Genomic DNA, 21,727 nt, shown 5'->3' with positions numbered 1-21,727 from the left:
CAGTTCAAGCAACGTAACTGCATGTTGCTAAGGGAAGTAGGGATACTCTGCAGTGGCTATTTGTGGCTTGCAGCATTGTTGTGCAGAGCAGATGCAAGGATTAGCTGTGCGAATTTCCGGAGGGGTAGCTGCAGACAGGGAGGGATCACTTTCAACTAAAATGAGGAGCAAGGTAATGCGGGGGAAGTCAGCACGGGTGTAAAATTTCATGGGTAGAGTATGTTTTACAAAAGCTGCCGCGAAGAAAAAATACCATGCCAAAAACAAAGATTTCAGACTATTACATACTATATGATGGAACGTGCCTGAGAGTGCTGTAGCATGAGCCTCTGTATTTTATTAACAGTGGGCTGTGCTGCGAGATATGTGCTGTTAAGTTTGCAGAACAGGCTACACTAGTTCGTAACCTATGGCAACTTCGTCAGAAGTGCACCAAACAACAAAAGGAAAAAAAAACATGATGGGAAAGAAATGATCACTTGATGACAATTGAAATATGCATTGTCTTTTTGTCATTTGTGGGTGTAGGTTTTAGGGCACTTGGTGCTTGTTTTGGTGCTTGCAATTGGATTTGGTTTTGGTGCTTGCAATTTTTATTTGTGCCTCTTAAGTTGATACGAAGACGAGGCCCTGTGCTTCGAAATCATGGAGGTCTGGAATTATTGCATGCAACATCAGCCCAAATGATGATGAACCTGTGACAAATGAAGCCACTGGACATGCTCAAGACATCAGGATTGTTTCAGTTCTGAGCAATAGATGCATACCAGTACATGCTGTATAATTGCAGCCTGCCTTGGAGGTAGTAAAGGTATGCTGCCAACATAGGTAACTGGCGTTGAGCCACAAAAATCATTTGAATGAAAGGTCAGTGTCTTGGCATGTTGTCATCCCATTCCAGCATGGTATTGTGTTTTAGAGCGCGGAATGCAAAAAATGCTACCTTATTGTTAGGCTTAGGCATATCTTAAAATGTGGTAGCAGAGTGATGGAATCCACGTGTAGTTTTAGTCAGTATCTTTTTAGTTGCATTTGTTTGTGAAGCTCACTGACTAACACTGCAGTGCACCCTGCTTGTGCAGCTATGAGCTGTGAGTCGATAGTACGCGTGTGCCAACTTTGTAGCTGTCATGCTTCAAATCAATGTTTTTTTTTTTTTTTTTAACAGGTTCTCAGGGATAACTTCTAATGTATCATTGGCATCAAACCAGCATTTTGCCACGAGCTACTTGTGTCTGACCCTACATGATTAGCATTATGTGCTGGGTTGATGCTACCATATTGTCACAGCATTGAGTACAGTCAAACCCCATGATAACGAAATCCCACGAGTACAAAATTCCCGCAGCAACAAAATATTTTTGGATCCCCGGTGACTGTCCAGAGACCCCCATGTATTTCATATCTCGTGGCAAAAAAATGTTTTCGGACTAAAAGTGCGTAAACTTTTGCTATAGCACGCTTGCATGGCCACCACCATATTTGCTTGCAAAAAAGATCGGGGAGGCAGCCTCGCAGTGTACTATGGGGCGACACATGGTGACTCGCGGCGCGGCTGTGGCTTGGGCTGCGTGTGCGTTTGTTGTGTAGCTATGGTTACGTGTGCAGCGATCGGCATGTTTGCTCTTAGTAAGATGCCTTCCCCAGCCCAAAAGTGGAAGTTTATCGCTACAAAATGAGACAGCCACCATTGCCCAAGTCAGTGGCCCAAGTGGAGGAAGGGGGGGATAGCACTGACGAGTTAGGAACCATTTGCAGCTCGCTCTACCATTTCAAAAAGCAAGGACGCCACTCTAATGGCAAACGTGGGAAAAACAAAACAGTGACTGCTGTGGCTTTTCTGTACGTAACAACAAAGCGGTTCTCTCTTAGTTTTGTGGGCAGCATTGGAACAATGAGGTGCCACTGTCTGGTAAAGTTCGTCAACAGAAGAAGCTGCACTTCGCTTCCATGCTCGGACATGCTTGGTGCCGAGGGGCAAGGAGAAACACATGCAAAGAAAGCAAACCCGCAGGATGTTTCGGATGCGTTTGGCACAATCCTGTTGTTCTTAGGCACGCACGGCGACTAGCAATGAACCATTTCTAGTGTGAGAGCTGAGCTGTGAAGTTGCTGCAAGGTATGGCTCGCAAAGTAATATAACTGACTTTTGGAAATAAATTTTCGGCTTGGGGCCGATTTTTCTGTCGTATGTTTCGATCTCGTGGTGACGAAAGTTCTGAAAAGTGACTTTTTTTTTTCTTTCCCTGGCAGTTTCGTTATTTCGGGGTTTGACTGTGTTATAGCATTGGCCACCTTGCCAACAGCATGCTCTGTCACCATTCTGATGGTGGGCCTCTATCCATCACAATGGGGACTAATCTGATTAAGCTGTTGTAAACCCTAGATGTTCTCTGCACAAGCCTTGCTTTGTGCTCCATTGTTTGATTCTGCATGCAGACACCCTCCATAACTGGCAAGGAGGATGATTTGGGTGACGAACAAATGGTGTTTGACTGGGAGCAGCCCGGCTTCGGCCAAGGATTTACACCTGACCAAGTAGATGGTGAGTGGTTGTTCGGAATTTCCTGCTCTTCAGACAGTGGTTGCCTTTTGTCAGTCCAAATGAAGCATTGCACAGCCAATACTGGGGCAGAGGGAACGGATGGCATCAAAGCTAAAAGTAATACCGGATGAAGATAGTCGACAGCATGTATGATCAAGCAGCCACAAACTTGGTGTGTTAGAACCATTTTGAAATGCCAATAAGTAATCCTTGCATAATTCTAAGAAAGTGATGCTGCTCAGTTACTATGTAACTGTTTTTTTAACCTATCACAGTACCAATTAGTTTTCCTTATGTTGTAAAATTTTCTTTATTAGTATTTGTTGCTGCTTCCTTCAAAAATTTTGAATCTGCTATGGCAGCATTGTCAAACTAGGGAAAAATTCAAGAAAATGCTCTAGTGGGCTGTGCCTCCCATCAAATTATCCATGCCAGGTACTGCAGTACTCTCCGGAGCATTAAAGTGACACTGCAGTGAACGGTCAGACTTCTGTTTTTGTTTGCATTGCATAGACTTGCTCAAATGAACGCACTTTTCATCGTTCATCTGGTAATAAAGTAGAGTTGTTTGAAAAGCAAGCAGTTTTAGTTCCGTGCAACAGCATGGTTGGCATCACACGTTATTGTTGGTTGTGCATTCTTGATATATCATGAATCAGCATACCGCGCTTCTGCCACGTTGGCTGTAGAATGGGTCAGATAAGCCTACCAGCACCGATTAGGATTGTAACGCTAACTAGCCGAGGCGTACGCTGTGGCTGAACGCCCTCAGCGTCATCGGAGATGCTCAGCTGCGAAGCGTTTTTCTTCCCCACCTTCAGAGCTTGCGTGGGTCGTAAGAGGTGCGTTCACACCAGGCCAATAGTCTGCTGATTCGGCACTGTGTCTGCAGGCTGTCTGTGCTTATGTCAACACCAAGCCAGAGTCCTTCAATGCTTTTACTGGCGCGAAACTTCGCTATCCATTTCATATTGGGTCAGCGCACGCCTCTGCGGTGCCACCGCCCCTAAGGGGGGCATCTATCAGCCGTGAGTGCTTCAAACGGCTGCAATGATTGTTTGGTTGCGGCATGCGAGTGCTCACTGCATTTCGTTGCCCCGCCCTGATTTAGGTGAAATATTTTTTGTCGTCTAATCTTCATAAGCATACACCGGCTCGGTTTTATGGTCTTTTCTTTTTGTTTTCCCCAATTTTCCCTCTACTTAGTAATTTATTTCTTGTGTTATATATACAGGGTGTTTCACCTAACTTTAGCCAGAGTTTGAAAATATTTCGATGCATTCTAAGACGATGCAACCAAATGCATGTTGATAGTTTTATGTAGTTTCTCAGGCTATTTTTTGTATGTTGCCTAAAGCTTTCGAACCAACGAGGCTAGGCGAAAAATCCCAATTAGAAAGTTGCAGAGCGGTATTCAAAACCTCAGTATAAACACTTCGTCTTTCTATCCAACAGGTATTAGTGTTTTTCAGCGTATTGAAGATGCCCGCGAAATACAAAAAAATACCACGTGACGTGCCGGCTCGCGCGTCTTGATAACTGTGCTCCCAAACGTTGCGGCAACAAGCTGCCGTAGGCGCGCTGCCGGTTAAATAGTGACAGGGCAGATGACGAACGTGTTGATTCCGGCAGGACAAGTGATAACCGCTGCGTCTGCTTATCGCTATTGGCGATCTGTTGCGAGAGAAGACCATCGCTGGCGCAAATGGCACAGCCAACGTTTACGTTGCTGCCCTGTCGCCTTTTAAACGGCAGCACGCCTAGGGCAGTTCATGCGCGTAACGTTTGGGAGCACTGCAATCGAGACGCGCAAGCCGGCACGTCACAGGTTTTTTTTTTTTATATATATATATATATTTCGCGGGCATCTTCAATATGCTGAAAAACACTAATACCTGTTGGATAGAAAGACGAAGTGTTTATTCTGAGGTTTTGAATACCGCTCTGCAACTTTCTAATTGGGATTTTTTGCCTAGCTTCGTTGGTTGGAAAGTTAGGTGAATAAAGTTGGCTGATTATCTGATTAGGCAACATGCATTTGGTTGCATTGCCTTAGAGTGAATCGACATGCTTTTTTAAACGCTGGCGAAAGTGAGGTGAAACGCCCTGTATATAATGTGCAGCACACGGCAAAAAACAGAAAATGGCACATTTTGTTAGATCGCTGCTCCATTAGCTTGATTTTATCCCTCCACTTGTTGGGCATGTTGCTCTCCATTACACGCTATCGCTTATTTTGTTCTCGCGTGAAAAAATGCTGGCGGCATCGGAGAAAAAAGTTAATCACTTCAGCCGGTTTCCACAGAGTGAGTGCAGGAACCGAAAGCAGCTGAACTGAATGACTATCGAGCAAAACCTGTCAACAGTGCCCATGTAGACATGAGCACAATTTTGTTTGTGGTTAATTGTGGAATGAGCTCTTTGACAATTTGGAGCACGCTCGGCGACATCGTTTATCTGGTGGTCTTGTCAGCATCGGAGATTGCGGCTTGAGGGCTGGAAACAGGCTGAACACAGCTTGGAACAGCGTCAGGCTTGTCACATTGCAGTGACACTGAATCAAATTTGGCAACAAATTAATCAGCACGGATGATGTCAGTGGCGTGAAAAAGCTTCTCGGATACACACGTATACTTGGAGTTTAAGCTGAAGTCGTCCATTTCTCGCCACGGAAGGGCTTGCTTCAGTTTCTCATGCTGCTCTTTGTTGCTGGGTAAACACAACAGTGAAACTCTTTCCGTTGTACACTTGTACTGGAACGGCCACCCGGGACACAACACGGGTTTGATATCATTCTTTACACGCACTAATTGATTGCGTAATAATAAACAGCATGAGAAGCTCGCTGCACGTCATTCTCGCACCAAACGCTCTAATGTGACCTCGTCCCCGTAGCTCTGGCCAGTGCTACGCCGCCCGAGGAGTGCCCACACGCGGATCGCATCACCACCGTGTGGCAGCCAGAGGCAGCATGTGAAGCTCGCCCATTGAGTTACGGAGCATTTTCGTGACCAGTAAAGCATTGAAGGACTCTAACCACGCCAAAGAGAACTCGCCAGTGTGTCAGTGTCTGTCTGCACACAGTGCAGCGAACCCTCTCCTGGAGCAATGAAGGTTGTGGGGACCAAGGTTCTTCAGCGACCAAGCTCGAGACTCGGCCGCAAGGCTAGCTCTACTGAATGCCGCCACCTACTGCCAACTTGGCGTAGCGGCAGCGAACAGCAAGGAACGCACATAAGACACGGAAATCGCCAACCCCGACGTTTATTGCACTGCAATAGTCGCTCTACCACCGCCAAGACCACCTTTGTCAGGGCTGGGAGAAACAGGCGCGAGGGCATAAAAAAGGAAGGCCAAAAAGGAGCAACACGTACTTACGGCCGCTCCCGATGATGGCTGGTATCCAAAGAGCCCCTTCCTCCGTCGTCGGCCCCAGACCAGCCCGCCCAGCTTCCGGGCAAAACTGGTCCAGTCAGGGAGTCGGCAGCGCCCCCCGTCGTCATCCTCCCGCGGCGGAGAAACACGCGGGCTGCAGGGAGAGAGAGAGGCACCTCTCCCTCTCGCCTCCGCGGTGAGCCGATGGGGAATTCGGCGGACCTCCGTAATTCCCACGAGGTTGGAGCGCCAAAATGGCGAATACAGTATAGAAAACATTAGCTAGATAAAAATAAATCAACTAAGACCACTGCTGAAGACCACTCGTCCATTCCACCATGGTTGCCGGGGAGGAAATCTGAAGTACATGCCGTGCAGGCCATTTATTTTTCTTTAGTTTAAGCTTTCCAAGCAGCTTAGATGAGTATTTCTTGGATAACGCTTGTGCAGTAAGTGATCCCCAAATTGCCAGAAATATCCCGTCACTAGCGACTGCGTTCACTAGGCAGGAAAAGCGAGCGAAAATGTGTGGTCGTACTGCCAACCGCTGTGCTAGGTCACCCAGTGCAAAAAGTGCGTCCCATACCTTGGTTTTACGCTTCGTAATGAAAGTTTTGGTTGGTTTTAATTCCGTAGTACCTGTAGTAACTTCACTGACTCTTCTGCTGCTTCACGTGCAGCTTACAGCTCTCGTAAAGCAGTCAGTGAGGTGTCATAGGCCCATGCATAGCTTTCACGTGATATCACCACAGCCCTTTCTGAAGTTTTGCTCTCAGTGGCAGATCAGTTCACAGCCTTCCACCGTGCAAGCAGTGCTCCAACGTGGCACTGGCAGGGTCGTCAGTGAAGGGTATGTATATATATATATTGCTTGTGCGCTTGTGTGGAGCTACTTTGACTTCGACTTTGCTAAGCTTGATACTGTCTACAAACTAACAAAGCCACATTGTTTTGGGCACAAATCTTGTCATGCCTTAGTTTTAACTGAGCGAACAAATTGCGACGACCCTCTGGCAACTGTCCGTCTGACTGTCGGAGGGTCAGCGAGCCGACAGTAGGGGCAGTCAATCCAAACCTCCAAGAGTAAACGTCATGCAAAACATCTTAGGAGATCGGCAAGGAGGATGCAGAGAGCAGGACAGCACTTCCAAATTGATATTTCTACTAAATTAATTGGCATAAACGCACCCAGAGTGGTCGAAACATGGCCTAGGGACTCCAGACTTCAATTTGCGCAAGTAATCCCACAATGTTTACAAATACCTTTTTAATTTCCTTGGGATGTGCCAGTTGTATGTAGGAGTGCCTAATGATGTTTCATTTGTAAGCATTTTGGTGGAATGGAATGCAAGCATGTTGAATGTAGGTGCGTTTACCGTGTGAATGGTGAATGGTTGAAGGAAGTCTTTCTGTTTAAACGACTACAAGTGTCCCCCCCCTCTGCTGTGCCTTCCAGAGATGAATCAACAGCTGAGCCAGACTCGATCGCAGAGGGTGCGCGCCGCAATGTTTCCCGAAACACTGGACGAAGGAATCGAGATACCGTCGACTCAGTATGACCCTGCACAGCCCACCGCTGTGCAGCGTCTGTCTGAGCCGTCGCAGATGTTGAAGCACGCTGTCGTGAACCTCATCAACTACCAGGTGAGGAGGAGGAGGAGCGCTCCTGCGTGTGCTGACGGACGGCTGCGTTCTGTTTCAGGATGACGCCGACCTGGCCACCCGAGCCATTCCAGAGCTAATAAAATTGCTGAACGATGAAGACCAAGTTGTCGTTAGTCAAGCAGCGATGATGGTCCACCAGCTGTCGAAGAAGGAGGCCTCTCGCCACGCTATCATGAACTCTCCGCAGATGGTAGCGGCCTTGGTAAGGGCCATGTCCACATCCAACGACCTGGAGACCACTCGATGCGCTGCTGGGACCTTGCACAACTTGTCCCATCACCGCCAAGGTTTATTAGCCATCTTCAAATCTGGAGGGATACCAGCTCTGGTGAAATTGCTCAGGTGAGCCGCTGCAGTGCCGGCAGGAGAAACGACCTTTGGGCAGCCGTAGCTGTGCCTTGGCTGTGAGCCACGCCATAGTGAGTTATGGTGAGGGGGTTTGTTTTATACCGGTCATAGTGGGGGCCACAAAGGCTAGGTTGTTTGATTCTTTAGCAAAGCTAATTAAATCAAATAATACATTGTCTCACACATCTATGTGTAAGAGCACAACCTTTAAGAAACAAAAAAAAAAGGTTCCATTTTACATGCTTGTTTTGCAGAAAAATGTCATGAATGTCTTAGCCTAATGGGTGTATTGGCTCTGGTACCCAAAAAAAGATATTCTTAGCTAGGAGCTCCTGTTTTGCACAGCATTTACACTTTTTCACTATTTTTTTTATTCTCCCTTGGATTTGACCGGGACGGTAAAGATGTTCAAAATAACGAAGCATTCGGAAAAATCGATTCCAAAAATGTATTGGCGTGTTACTCAATTGTTTAGTTAAAAATGGAAGTAAAATTGGTGGGCTATTGTATTTGCGATACTTTTGTTTCATACCTAATTTCGCCCTTGCAACTTTTCTCTGCTTGTACTAAACTCCCAGTTGCTACCGTCTCTCTTGGGTAGAAATGAAACTGTGTGTAATCTGCCTAATCATCAAACCAGGCTGCCGGCTGCTGCCCAGAATTGACACTAGCTCAACACGTCGTGTAAGGTGCCGTCAGGTTTGCATTTGAGAGAGGCAAAGCGCTGTGGCCGAAATTGACAAAACTGAAGTGCATTGACCAGTGAAGGACACATCCGCATCGCCCAGTCAGGTTCTGGGCTTGGCAGCGTTGCGCCAATAACTTCTGTGCATAACTTGCGTGGTCCGTTTAATTCTGTGGCCACCTGTACGTTCAAAGATGTCTAGCCAGCCATGGCTAGACACCTTTGCACATCTTCGAATGAAGGCAGCACAACTAAAATTGTGCTGCCCTCATGCGAAGTGTGCAATATTGACGACAAATCTTGCACACTTTGAACACCAGCGACAAATTTTACCCCTTGAGTGGAGAGCTTGTGCCACCTCTCAGTTTTTTTTTACTCCCCCCATGGTTTGCAATGTATGTTTTATGCTATAAACATAGTAACATAGTGCAAAGGAACTCTCAAAGTTCGTTCTTGGCATTGAGAGGGCCACGCCAAAATTCTGCAAACAGTTTCCATATACTGCTTGTAATTATTGGGAAAATGAAAAAAATGCTGCATCATCTACATACAGTGGTCGTGGCCGATAAGCCTGGAAATAGCAGGTCGGCTCAACTGGTGTGCACTGTTCAAAAAGCGCATTTTTTCATTTTGCCATCAACATCGTGGCAGTGAAAAACAACCCATTTGCTGAGAGTTTTTCCCACTGGTGAATTTGCTTGTTGTCCAACAGAATGCACGATGCAAATACACTGCTCAAATATGAAATCAATTTTTATGTTTACATGTGCTATCAATGTATTGGCATGTAATGAGGCAGTTTTCAATTAAAGCATGCTGGAAGGTTGTGACTGTTTTTCGCGAGCTTACAAGTTGCCGGTTTTACGTAGGTGTGTAATGTTTGGCTCATTTGATCAGGGCCACGTAATCTAGTCTGTGCAGGTATATTTTCCATGCTCAAAACATTCCAGGAGCATTTTTAATTACACGAAGGGACGCAGTGTAAGCGCTTTCCATTTGTACGTTTCCTTTTACCTGCAGCTCGCCAGTGGAATCTGTGCTGTTTTACGCAATCACCACCTTGCACAACTTGCTGTTGCACCAAGAGGGCTCCAAGATGGCCGTGCGCCTTGCTGGCGGCCTTCAAAAAATGGTCTCTCTTCTTCAAAGGAACAATGTCAAATTCTTGGCTATTGTCACAGACTGCTTGCAGATTCTTGCCTATGGAAACCAAGAAAGCAAGGTAAAGTGCCATTCGATTGTGGACTGCCTGTTGATTTCAGCGCCACAGAATCTCAAGTGTATGCCAGGTTTTCATTTCAAGTTTTGGTGATAACTTGTATTCATGAATTAAATTGACTGGTTGTTTAGTTTTTGGCTGTCGCTTGTACCAGTGAAAACGGAAAGGGGAATTCTAAAATGCCCGCTTTACACACTAATAAAACGTTTTATTACGTGCTCGTATCCCATCAGGCTTGCGGCATGACCTGCTACGTTTGTGCCTGTATCCCAATAAATTTAGCAGACAGGATGGACAGCTCACAGTCACTTGTTTGCAGCAGCAAGAGCAGTTGTATTGCGAGTGAAAGCTTTATTTTCTGGCATGTGAAATTTGAATTTGGTGTTATTTTAAAGCTGCAAGCCAGGGAAAAATGATTGCCATCTTAAGGTTTTTTCATCAGTGAGAAAATAGCTATTAGCAGCAATAATACCATTTGAGATGCAAAAATAAACTCTGGTAATGTTCTCAAAAGATTGGTAAGAGTACTCGTTCTCGCATGTCTGCAGGCATGTTAGGCAAGTAATCACCATAGTCACATTATAACTGCGAATTTGCATTGCAAATATTAGTGTAGCAGTTGTTTTCGGTACAAGATTGGATGTTTCCTTCTGTGGAAGTCGTATTGTGATGTGCTGGGAATGTTTCAGCAGGTATTGTTGGAGTGCTTTTCATTATAAACACAGAAACTGCCGTTTCGACAATGCTTGGCAATCAGTGGAACATATTGGCCGTGAGAAATCTGTTCATTATATGCTATTTTGAAATAACGGGTTTCTGTGGCTAGGTAGGCAAGGTTTATGATCGTTTCCATGAAAATGCATTTCAAAGTTGTTTGCTTATAAAGAAGTCATTAGCTTGAAAAAATATACCCTATTTTCACATGTTCATTTAGTTTATTTATTAGCTGGTCCATGAAAAGGCCCCCGAATGGCAGTTCGAACGCACACCTCTTGAGTGTAAAAAACAGACCTAACATGGGATACATACCATCGCTAAAAAGCCTCCCTCTGCACTTCCTAGCAGATAAGGCTGCTCTGTAGAAATCTGTCCAAGTTACAAAGCACACGTAGACTTTTAACTGAAAAGTCTTTGTGTATCCATGGACATTTTTCAGAGCTATCTGATTGCCTTGGGCTTGCCTGCCTGGCAGCAGTGCCCTTTGGTGGTCAGTCAGCTGGTACCTTTAGATTTATTTTGTGCTATGTAATATTTTGCTATTACTAGGTTAATTATGAGTGGGCTATACTGAATGGAAGCTAAAAAGACGATAGCCATAACTCTCCAGTGCTAATGTTGAATGTGCCATCTCAAAAATGTGGGTTGTAGATAAAAATTGGCAAATGATTTGTGACTGGTGTGCCTCAAAGTTGGTATTCGTTATGTGAAACTCAATCTAGAATGGGCTTCTGTCAAGTTTTGAGTTAACCCGCCGCGGTGGCTCAGTGGCTAAGGCGTTGCGCTGCTGAGCACAAGGTCGCGGGTTCGATTCCCGGCCGCGGCGGCCGCTTTTCTGATGGAGGTGAAAAGCAAAAACGCCTGTGTGTACGAGATTTCGGTGCACGTTAAAGATCCCCAGGTGGTCAAAATTAATCCGGAGCCCTCCACTACGGCGCGCCTCATCACCTGCATTGCGTCGGCGCGTTAAACCCTACAATCAATCAATCAATCAAATCAAGTTTTGAGTTAATCGTGTCCAGAAGTGTTGCGGAAAACAGATTTTTCTATTTCAATCTTGCACTGTCACATTGGCAATTGCCAAAAGGTAGATTTCTTCAAAACGAAGACTACTAAAGATTCTGGCGACTTTTTCTGTCATTCAAAAGGGAGGTTAACAGGAGTTTAGATTACTGGAACTGCTTGAAACAGGTTGTTCGGTGTGGCATTGACCATATTTACTAACGCTTACCTGTGCTTGCCAACTCGGGAGTCGGCTGCTTCAACAGTGGCGTGCTTCTCCACGCAGCTCATCATCTTGGCCAGTGGTGGGCCGGCAGAGCTGGTGCGCATCATGCGTTCCTACACGTACGAGAAGCTTCTCTGGACCACATCACGGGTGCTCAAGGTGTTGTCCGTGTGTTCTAGCAACAAGCCGGCCATTGTCGAAGCAGGTGGGTGTGGTTACAGTGAACTAGAATATCTTGATCCAGTGGCGCGAACGGGAGCGCTCTGCCGCGTTCGGCTGAAGCAAAGCGCGTCTACAGCCGCCAGGGGCGCCACTGCGCCTTCTCCGAAAACGCTACCGCGGTTGAACGGGCCGTTGCTTGGGGCGCTCGCCAGCTATTGCCGCTGCCGTTTTTTAGTGTGGTACAGTAATTAACCTTTATGGAAGAAAGATGCTCACTTTTGTTGTCCCTGAACCTTTCTAGGAACGTTTTGTTGCTTATCAGACCCGTTTGAGCCATCGGGCAACGGCTACAAACAAAGTAGCGCGGTGTCGTCTGCTAGCGGCGCAGACGACACGAGGGGATGTGCGATGCGTTGGCGGCGCTCGGTCGGGCAGACTCTCCGTCTGTTTATGGTCGAGGCCGGCCTTTCATTTTCTGCGTGTTTTACGTTTCCGTGATGTTCCCCTACAGAAGCAAGGGGTATCTAATCGTCAGAAAAATAGTTATTGCGAGTGCTGTCGAATAGAGGTTGGACAGGCGCAGCCGCGATGTCAAAACGAAGGACGGACACCTATTCCTTTGCTCCGGGTTGTCACAGTGGTTACCCAGGTGCTCCCAAGGCGTCTTTGTTCGCCGCTCCAATGGACGATGAACTGCGCAAAAAGTGGGAACAAAATTGGGGAAGACTGCACAAACTCTTGACCATATCTTTAGCCGTCGGTGAGCGCCACTTTGGGCCCGATTGCATATATATGGCGGGATTAAATCCACGTAATAAACGGCTGTGAAGTGCGACTTGCACGCGGGAAGCTGTCACTGGCTCCAGGTGCTGTACCTACCATCCTGCCTACTGTGCGTCGAATTCTGTACGGAGCATGCAGGCGGAAGCCGCAAAGAAAAAGGCGGGCAAAAAAAAAAAAAAAAAAGAGTTCCAGTTTCGGCAGTCAGCAAGAAGCGACAAATCTGAAGAGCCGAAAAGGGTGAGGTGCGCCAGCCACACCACGAGGCTTCTCTCTCTCCGCAGGGCTCATCAAATGAAGGCGCAAGTTCTGTGGAATGGGATGCTTTCACAATTAGCCATCTTCAAGAAGTCAAGCTTCCTTAATTCAAAGCTCTGGTGCCGGCTAAATTTTGCCGGCGATCAAAACGTTCTTTTCGCTACCACATCGATACGAAGAGAAGAAAAGCTAGAAGTTTTTCACGAGAAATCCGTGCTCTTCTATCCACATGACGACAAAGTGTCGGCGCAAACATTTTTTCGTAGTGTGTTATGCGGAAGCGGTGAAATAGATTCCCCAGCTGTTGCAAACAGTGTGCTGCAAGAAGCTGACAGCAGTTCGGCCTGCAAAGGGGCCATGACGGCTACGGCGTTTAGTGATGTATTGCACGTGCTAGCGCCGCATTCAGCCCTAAGTGCCTGGGGAAAGCTTCCTCTAAAGGTAATTTGTTCATTGCAAACTTTGCTGCTGAAAAAATCAGCCGGGTGCTACTGGACGCGTGAATAGAGGCAAATTGACGAGTAGGTTCATGCCGGGACTTTATTACAGTAAATACAAAAAAAAGTAAATCCATTCGTAAAGAATTAAACATACCAGTTGTCCGCCGGCAGCACATCGAACGCGTACGCTCGTATCGATAATCTGCGCAGGTAGCAGACGACACGATTTATAGCCGTTTCCCTACCGCTCAAACGGGCAGATTTGCAACAAAACGTTCCTAGCAAAGTACGGGGATGCCAGACGCGAGTAGCTTTTTTTTTTTTTTTTGTAAAGGTTAATTACTACCCAACATCGGAACGACAGCCATAACAACTGCAGATCGCCTGAAGTACAGCGACTGCCGCGGCGGCGCCTTTCGAAGAGAGCGCAGCAGCGCCACCTGGTGTTTTCTACACAGAAGAGCACACCCTTTCCTCGCCGTTCGCGCCACTAGATCATTCTAGTTCACTATAGGTGTGGTAGAAGGGGCAGCCCCGCTGTTGTGTTGAGCGAGCCGAGCGCATTGTGCCACTAATGCCAATCCCTGACGCAGGTGGAGTGCAGGCCACGTCGATGCACCTGGGGCACCAGAGCCAGCGGCTGGTGCTGAACTGCCTGTGGACCCTGCGCAACCTGTCCGACGCGGCGCTCAAGCAGGAGAGCCTGGAGCCCCTGCTGGCCAGCCTGGTGCAGCTGCTGGCCAGCGGCGACATCAACGTGGTGACCTGTGCAGCGGGCATCCTGTCCAACCTGACCTGCAACAACCACCGCAACAAGGTCACCCTCTGCCACGTGGGCGGCATCGAGGCCCTGGTGCGCACCGTCATCCAGGCGGGCGACCGCGAGGAAATCACCGAGCCGGCCGTGTGTGCCCTGCGCCACCTTACGTGCCGCCACCCCGAGGCCGAGCTGGCCCAGAACGCGGTGCGGCTCAACTACGGCCTGCAGGTGGTGGTCAAGCTGCTGCACCCGCCCAGCCGCTGGCCCCTGGTCAAGGCAGTCATCGGCCTCATCCGCAACCTGGCCCTCTGCCCAGCCAACCATGCGCCCCTGCGCGAGCACGGGGCCATCCCCCGCCTCGTGCAGCTGCTGCACAAGTCCTACCAGGACACCCAGAGGGTGAGGCATGTCTTGCTTGTGCTCCCTTGTCTGCACCGGCCGCGTGCATCACACCTAGCCCCGTTTATGGTGCTCGAACTTGTTATTGCTCCTGGCCGGTGGGTGGCCCCATTACTTTGTATAAACCATCATCTACATGTATTACCAAGGATATAGAGCAGAAGTAGGGCTGCGTTTTTGTGTATTTCTTCTTAATAATCAGGTTTAACTGTATCATCTTCTATCAGTTTTTGAGCACACTAGTTAAAGCACTGGTCCTGTTGTATCTAAAAGCTAGCCGGTGTGGTGCCTTTGACAATCATTTGTCGTTATGTAACTTAGTGAGGCACAGGCATGCTTTGCTAGTGCCGTGCAAATAAGACATGCAAATAACTTAAATGTCCATTAACTCTTTCGCTACCGCGCCTATCAAAATCGATCAATTTGATCGATACTTTTGGGAGCGCCCTTTCATAACGTTCCACGCCTTTCTCGAACAAGTAAAGCTGTTCGGAGTTAGATCAGAAAATGGCCTTTCAAAATCAGTTTTGTTTTCATTTTAAGTGCGAATGCACTTTATAAGCGCCCCTGAATTCCGTCGACCGCCGTCCGTCTGCAGCACAGGTGTTATCGCGCGCCTCCTCGCCCCTAGCAACGGCGCGGAGCGGAGGGGAGCGTGTGCATAGCAACGGCGCGCGCGTGTAGTAACGGAGCGCGCCACATGATGGCGCGCGCATCGACGGCGCTCCGGCGGTGAGCGCGGGCCGGCGCGCGGGCAGCCGCGGCGGCCTCGCGGCGGTGCGCTCCTCCTCTCCCCTCTCTCCTCGCCGTAAACTGCGGGCGCTGCTCTCCTCCTCCTCTCTCCTCGCAGTGACTGCTAGTGTTGGCGCGCCTCGTATACTGTGCATACTCTGTCTACTCCTCGACTCTTTAATCCACAAATTAACAACCGTGCATTCGCACTTACACACTCTCCCCCTCGGGGAAGTGGGGGGGAATTTTTTGCTACGGAAACGTGATTTTTGACACGCTTTTGAATCACCTGGGTGTGGAAAAGGGGCATGGTCATCGTGCGTCACTGCTACCAACGAAGAATGCGTGCAACTCGTAATTACTCTGCACCAGCGCTTGTTTTTTGCTATCAGGGCGTGAATGGGGAACTAGCAAACGATTTTCAATCATCCGGTTCGCGCTCTGACAGTAATAATCCCAGAAGTCGTCTGAAAATGTCAAGCAGTGCCTGGTTGCAAAGCTACTTTCTGATTTTAGGCAGTTTTATTGCCTTTGCGCACGTTGTTCTAAGTACTGTGGTAGTTCTACTTATCCCAGGACCATTCGCAAACAGTTTACAACAGTTTCGGTTTCGTTTCTGCATCGCGAAATTCATATTTAGCGCTACTACGCAGTTACCCAACTTCAAGGCTCCCTGCCATGGCGCCTGAAGCGTCCGCGACTGATCCTCGAACAAAGCACGGCGCTCCTGATTTCCGCCACCCTAACCCGATTTCTGCGATAAGAACTTCAGATGCAAGTCAAAAGATCACACCCAGTCGCCAGATATCTGTTCCGCCGAGGACAGCGCTTCAAACCGGCCTTACACTGCCAGCTGTTCGACTTCCAGTTTCGTTTCCATGCGAGGGTATATCCGGGTGTCTAATGTTGCTGCTTAGTTGAACTGTCTATTCAGACGGAGTCTCCAAGAAGTTTTTGTACTGTTTCATTTGAAAATGTTAGGTGGCGCTGCAATAGAGGAGGCTCGTTGTGCTGATCTTTTTCATCGCGCAACTGCTACTCGGCCAAAGATCGCAGGGCACGATTCTAGCTCACCGTACCTCATTTTTGGGAGCAAGGCTACAATTGCAAGTAAGAAGATGATAATAAAGCTCAGCTTTATGTTTTGAGAGATAACTGACCGTGAACGACAAGCATCAGCCACGGCGTTCCGTTTTCAACTTCATGCATGTTTTTTTTCCACATCGCGTGCTAGTCCCAAATATTGTGCTCGCTGTAAATGAAAAGTCAGCCATTGACATGATGTTTTTACGTTATGTGGGGGCAAATTGGTGCCTCTGATAATGACAAACCGCCAGGTTTATTCCAGGAAACCACCCGAAATTGCACATTTTGAATTGGAGGTTGGGCTTCACCGCAGGACACGAGCACCGTGCATGCTAACATTTTTTTTTTTTTAATCTGACAAACTGTTCCGCGCAAGTCGACATTTTTTCTAGGGCGTGTTTTTGAAATGTTTCCCTACAAAATGCATATTCTAATTTTTTTCTTCTACCGGTGGTTTGATAAACACAACTTCTTTTTTATCATTTTTTTCGACAACTTGACAAAAATTTTGATTTTGATATTTTTTTTACAACTATGATATATAAAAACCTTTAAAAAACTGGTGTTATTGGAAAGGCCGTTAAATAATCTGCATTTTGTGTTCCTGCAATTAGTGCCTAACCAATTTTTTAGCAGGAAAAAAAATGTTTTCTTGGACCCCTAAAATTAGTCAATTTTCCGGCGGTAGCGAAAGAGTTAAAGGCTGAATGACTTTGTTCTAACTGGAAGGTCACGTCTTCAAAGCTCAGCAGGTGCTTTTTGGTTGGGAATAAATTCAAGATACCGTTTCTCTTATTTCCCATCCATTTTTCTGTAGTGCAAAAAAAGCAGGTCACAATGCGTGAGGAGGGACAGCTTACAAAATCAAGTCAAGCACGGTGCTGCCAGGTAGGAGAAGCTGTAGAAAATACCCCGGATGGCAGTCAGTAATGCGGACGGCCAAACGGGTGTCCAGGTCATTCGGTTGAAGTGCCCCTGTCCGTGCGCACACAAGCTTCACACGGCATTATCCATTCTTCAATCCCCATTAGGTCAAAATCAAATTGCTGCATTACTTATAAAATGGTTGCTGTATCAGAGCTGAACAAGAGCTGAAATGTATGCATCTGAGCACAAGTGTGAAAGGTTTTGCCACGAGTTGCTGCTGTTGAAGTCGGAGCCAGACGATATAGGCTTTGCGGCTGCCAAGCGGCAAATTTCCTGCAGGGACTGAAAAGTGACGGCTGCCGTTATTTTTACATTGCACAGCACATGCTCTGCACCATGTTTGCTGCCTTACCATGCTGCTTTCTGGCACTGAAATATGAAGAGCTTATGGGCTGTACACTAGTTCGCATAAATTGTATGGTCACCGGATTGAACTGCTTGACTTGTATAAAACCCATTTGTTGCCAAGGCTTTCCCCTACGCACTATGGCACGGCAGAAAGAGAAGGCAATATCTACCCTTCTTACTGCATTACAAATTCATGGTTTGGCAAAGCTTTGAGGGGGACTCGCCTGTTGACATTTCTATGGGACTTACTCCTTCACCCACTGGCTTAAAAACCATCGTGCACCAATACGAAAAGTTTTACAAATACATATCAACGTTCGCAACGGCCTAGTTTGATTATTTTAGAGATACGTCACTTCTGTATTGAACTAAAAAAATAACTCTTGCTTTCTAGAATGGTAGCACCATCTAGTGAAAACTGGATGAACCAAAATGTTTCTTGCTTATTTTTTTATAATTATTTCAGTGAACAAGTGATACATTTCCAAAGCAAGCAAACTAGGCTGGTAGGAACATTTCTACGGATTTGTAAACCTTTTTGTATTGGTGCACGATGCTTCTTAAACGCGTGGGTGATGAATGAGCAAGTCCCACAGGAATGTGGCCAGATGAGTCCCCCTTAAGAGCATGACATTAAAATAGAGCTGGTGCTTGATTTTCAAGTTTGTTTGTTGTGCCCAGCAAGAGGTTTAAGGAGAAGAGCACTTTTTACAGTGTGATCATAAAGCAGCAGAATGGTTACTTAGGTCATTCCCCAAAAATTAGTCCAAGGTGGGCTTATGGCTCCAACCTGTCAATTCGCCTTCAACATTCCAGCAGCTTGTCACTGTAGGCAAAGGCCTTAGTGCGTTACCCTAAAGGGAAGTACAAGAGACCCTCAGAGATACATTGCTTCTGGGACGGCAGGAAACAAATTGCAGTACAGTGAAACGTATCCTTTGAACATGTTCCTTTAGTTTTGCCAGCAAGCAGGTGGCTTTAGAAGATTGGAATGTATTTCAGGCGTCAACATAGTATGTTGTTCCTCCGCACAGCAACGTTCCAGCGTGGCTTCAAACGGCAGTCAGCAGGGAGCCTATTCTGACGGTGTCCGTATGGAGGAGATAGTGGAAGGCACCGTCGGGGCCCTGCACATCTTGGCCCGAGAAGCGCACAACCGAGCCATTATCCGCGGCCTCAACGTCATTCCAGTGTTTGTGCAGGTATGTCAGTGCAAGTTGCACGTGCAGCCTCCCTGCAATGCGCTGTACTACCCGAGTGATGCTTACCACGGGGTCGGGGTGTTTGCAGCTCCTGTACAGTGACATCGAGAACATACAGCGTGTTGCCTCCGGAGTCCTGTGTGAGCTGGCAGCCGACAAAGAAGGCGCCGAGATGATTGAAGCAGACGGTGCTACTGCTCCGCTCACGGATCTTCTGCATTCCAGAAACGAGGGAGTTGGTAAGGCTCATTACAGTTCCATGTAATGTAGCACACGATTCAAATGGCTGGTAGGGTGCTCGAAAAAAAAAAAAAAGCTAGTATTTTTACACACGCCCTTATCGGGTGCCACTTTCGAGAGGGCATGGACAACTTTACCTGCCCGAGTGACTGCAAATGGCAGACAGAGAGAGAGAAACCGCTGCCTCGAGATGCAGCGACACTGCAAAAAGGCGCTGACAAAAGATGCTGTAAGAGAACAAAAAGACTCTAACTTACATGGATTTCTGACGTTGCCGCAACTAACTTAGATGCAATTTACTCTCACTTTTAGTTAGAATTACATGGATTTCTGACGTTGCCGCAACTAACTTAGATGCAATTTTCTCTCACTTTTAGTTAGAATTTTTGCTTGAACTTTCATACTGGTAAACCTGAATGTTCAAAGTGATAACGCAACTGAAAACAAAGAAGTTTAAGTCAACTTTTCGACATGGATTGCCCCTTAAAACTAAGAAGAAAAAATAAACTGGTCATCTACTGTAAAGTTCACTTGTTTGGGTCTCCTTTGGAATTCCAACTCTTCAGATTTTTTCATTTTTGCTCTAATTGCACAAGCCATAGCGTCCGTGTTTTTTCTCCCTCCCCTCTAAACCAGACACAGCGCGATGGGCTAGTTGTATAAAGCCCGCACAGCCTGGAGGACTCTTGCAGGGAGGACGTGTAACATGAACTTGTGCAGAGCAGAAAGTAGAGTAACCGGGTGAAAGAGCCACTTTCCTGGGAAACAGTATATTGCTCATCATTCAGTGCAACGAAAAAGGAATGTCCGTGTTCTGTCACACTGATGCTTCTGGGAGTAAAGGCCTGCATTTCTTCCCTCTTCCTTCAGCCACATATGCGGCTGCAGTCCTCTTCCGCATGTCAGAAGACAAGCCACAGGACTACAAGAAGCGGCTCTCGATGGAGCTGACCAATTCGCTGTTCCGCGAGGATGCCGGACCGTGGGGAGGCACGGTGGGTACATTTTATTGGTAGCTGTGTTTCGTTCGGTTCAGCCGCGTGGGCAACCATGGTTTTTGGGGGGCCATATTCTTACCACTGACCAAAGTGAGAATATGACGACTCTGGGATTGAAAGACTCGTATGTATTCAAGGAAGCCGACTTTCAAGACTCGGTGACCTTTGCAGCCGAGGTTATAGTGATGGCATGTCTTTTCATTTTCCATGTGAGGCTCGTCCTAATGATTTGGGCATTTGAAGTGTGAACGTATTGCTTGGAGGGCTTGAAAAACTAGTTCGAATACCGAAGCTGGTGCAGCTTTGGCCTGAAGTTGCTTGAAGGCCTGATGACATTGGGGGTCACAAGTCTGGCAGCAGGCCAAGGTGTGGAGATCTGTGGCTCACTTCTACTCTTCATGCTCTGTCCTCACTTTGTCACAGCTGCGTCTGACTTTGGAACTGTGAGAAAGAAAGCTGTGAAGAGTTAGAGGCTGGGCACATTAAAACTACATGTAGGCAAAGCTTAATTCTGGGGGCGGGGGGGGGGGGGGGGGGGGGGGTGAATGTGTTTTCCTGATCTTGGTAAGAATCGCTGCCTGCTGCAGTTAAACATTTTTTCCGGTAAAAAATTTTTGTGTGGTCCTAATTGGTTCTGTGTTTGCTATGGGGGAGGCATTCTCGAAGTGGAAGTGGCCACAGCATGAACTTTGAGCAGGCAGTTTGGGTTTATTAATACAAAGCTTCATTCCATTGACCAGTGGGAAAGTCAGCCAATGGGTTCCCAAATGTTGACATTTTCAGCCAGAAGGGGTAAAGGCGTGCTGCAGTTCCTTTTTGCGCAGCCCCTTCAGCGTTATGTCACGGGGTTTTCAGGTCAGATAAAATCATGGTGGTATTACACAGTTCAGGATTTTTGCATCTGAGCTCAAAACGGTGCTGATTAAAACAAATTTTCTCAGCGCGAAAACAGGCAGTGGGTATTGGCAACTCATACAAGGTTACAGACAGACCGCAGAGTGAGAAAGGGCAAAGAGCTCCCTCTAACATCCATTATGTCCACCCACTCCCCACTCTTTGGCTGTCCGTGAGCGGAGAAGGAAGGCACCAATGGGCATGAGGCGAGAGGAGAGGAAGGAGCATTGACCTCTCTCCCTGCACTGCTCTTGCAGCATCCCTACTAGCTGAGCTGCTTCAAGTTGTACAGTGCTTGCGTCACGCTCCCCGTGCTTGTTTCTCTGATTTGCCAGCGATGCAGGCGGCTGCCCATTGCATTGGTGGCTTTCTCACACTCCCAAATGAGGCACTGCAGCAGCATGTGGAAAGGGCATGGGCAATCCTACACATTGATGGTGCTAATGACTCTAAACTGGAACAGGAAGTGCAGGCCAGTTGGAGACCGGCATTTTCCTTCAAATGTTGCATTAAGTTCTTGAAGGCTACACTGGAGCTTGTGGTAAAATTATGTGGCAGATTTTGTTTAAAAAAAAACTGCTCGGGAGATTCAGCTGAACCTAACACCAGCAAACTGTGGGCTTGTAAAGGATTTTAATGAGGCTGACATCGTCACTTCGTGTGGGAGGTGGTGTGGTGTTAAGTCCATTTGGATTTCAGGCTTTAAAAGTTAAAACCAT

At 47.2% G+C, this 21,727-nt stretch overlaps 1 protein-coding gene across 3 annotated transcripts in view; it reads left to right on the top strand.

Moving 5' to 3' along the window:
• The window catches only part of Arm (armadillo), a 37,963-nt gene that overhangs the window by 2,956 nt on the left and 13,280 nt on the right, over positions 1-21,727 (top strand). For all 3 annotated transcript variants that reach the window (XM_077687508.1, XM_077687510.1, XM_077687509.1), the window contains exons 4-12: positions 2,440-2,545; positions 7,377-7,564; positions 7,623-7,927; positions 9,639-9,840; positions 11,843-11,987; positions 14,016-14,581; positions 18,709-18,876; positions 18,965-19,115; positions 19,987-20,111. In XM_077687508.1, the coding sequence (XP_077543634.1) occupies positions 2,440-2,545; positions 7,377-7,564; positions 7,623-7,927; positions 9,639-9,840; positions 11,843-11,987; positions 14,016-14,581; positions 18,709-18,876; positions 18,965-19,115; positions 19,987-20,111 (1,956 nt within the window). The remainder of the gene's footprint in view (positions 1-2,439; positions 2,546-7,376; positions 7,565-7,622; positions 7,928-9,638; positions 9,841-11,842; positions 11,988-14,015; positions 14,582-18,708; positions 18,877-18,964; positions 19,116-19,986; positions 20,112-21,727) is intronic.

Source organism: Haemaphysalis longicornis, unplaced genomic scaffold (genome assembly GCF_048455015.1).
Source record: "Haemaphysalis longicornis isolate Haplotype H1 unplaced genomic scaffold, Haemaphysalis longicornis Haplotype H1 scaffold_1, whole genome shotgun sequence".
Classification (NCBI taxonomy): domain Eukaryota; kingdom Metazoa; phylum Arthropoda; class Arachnida; order Ixodida; family Ixodidae; genus Haemaphysalis; species Haemaphysalis longicornis.
This window is presented reverse-complemented; position numbering and strand designations above follow the sequence as displayed.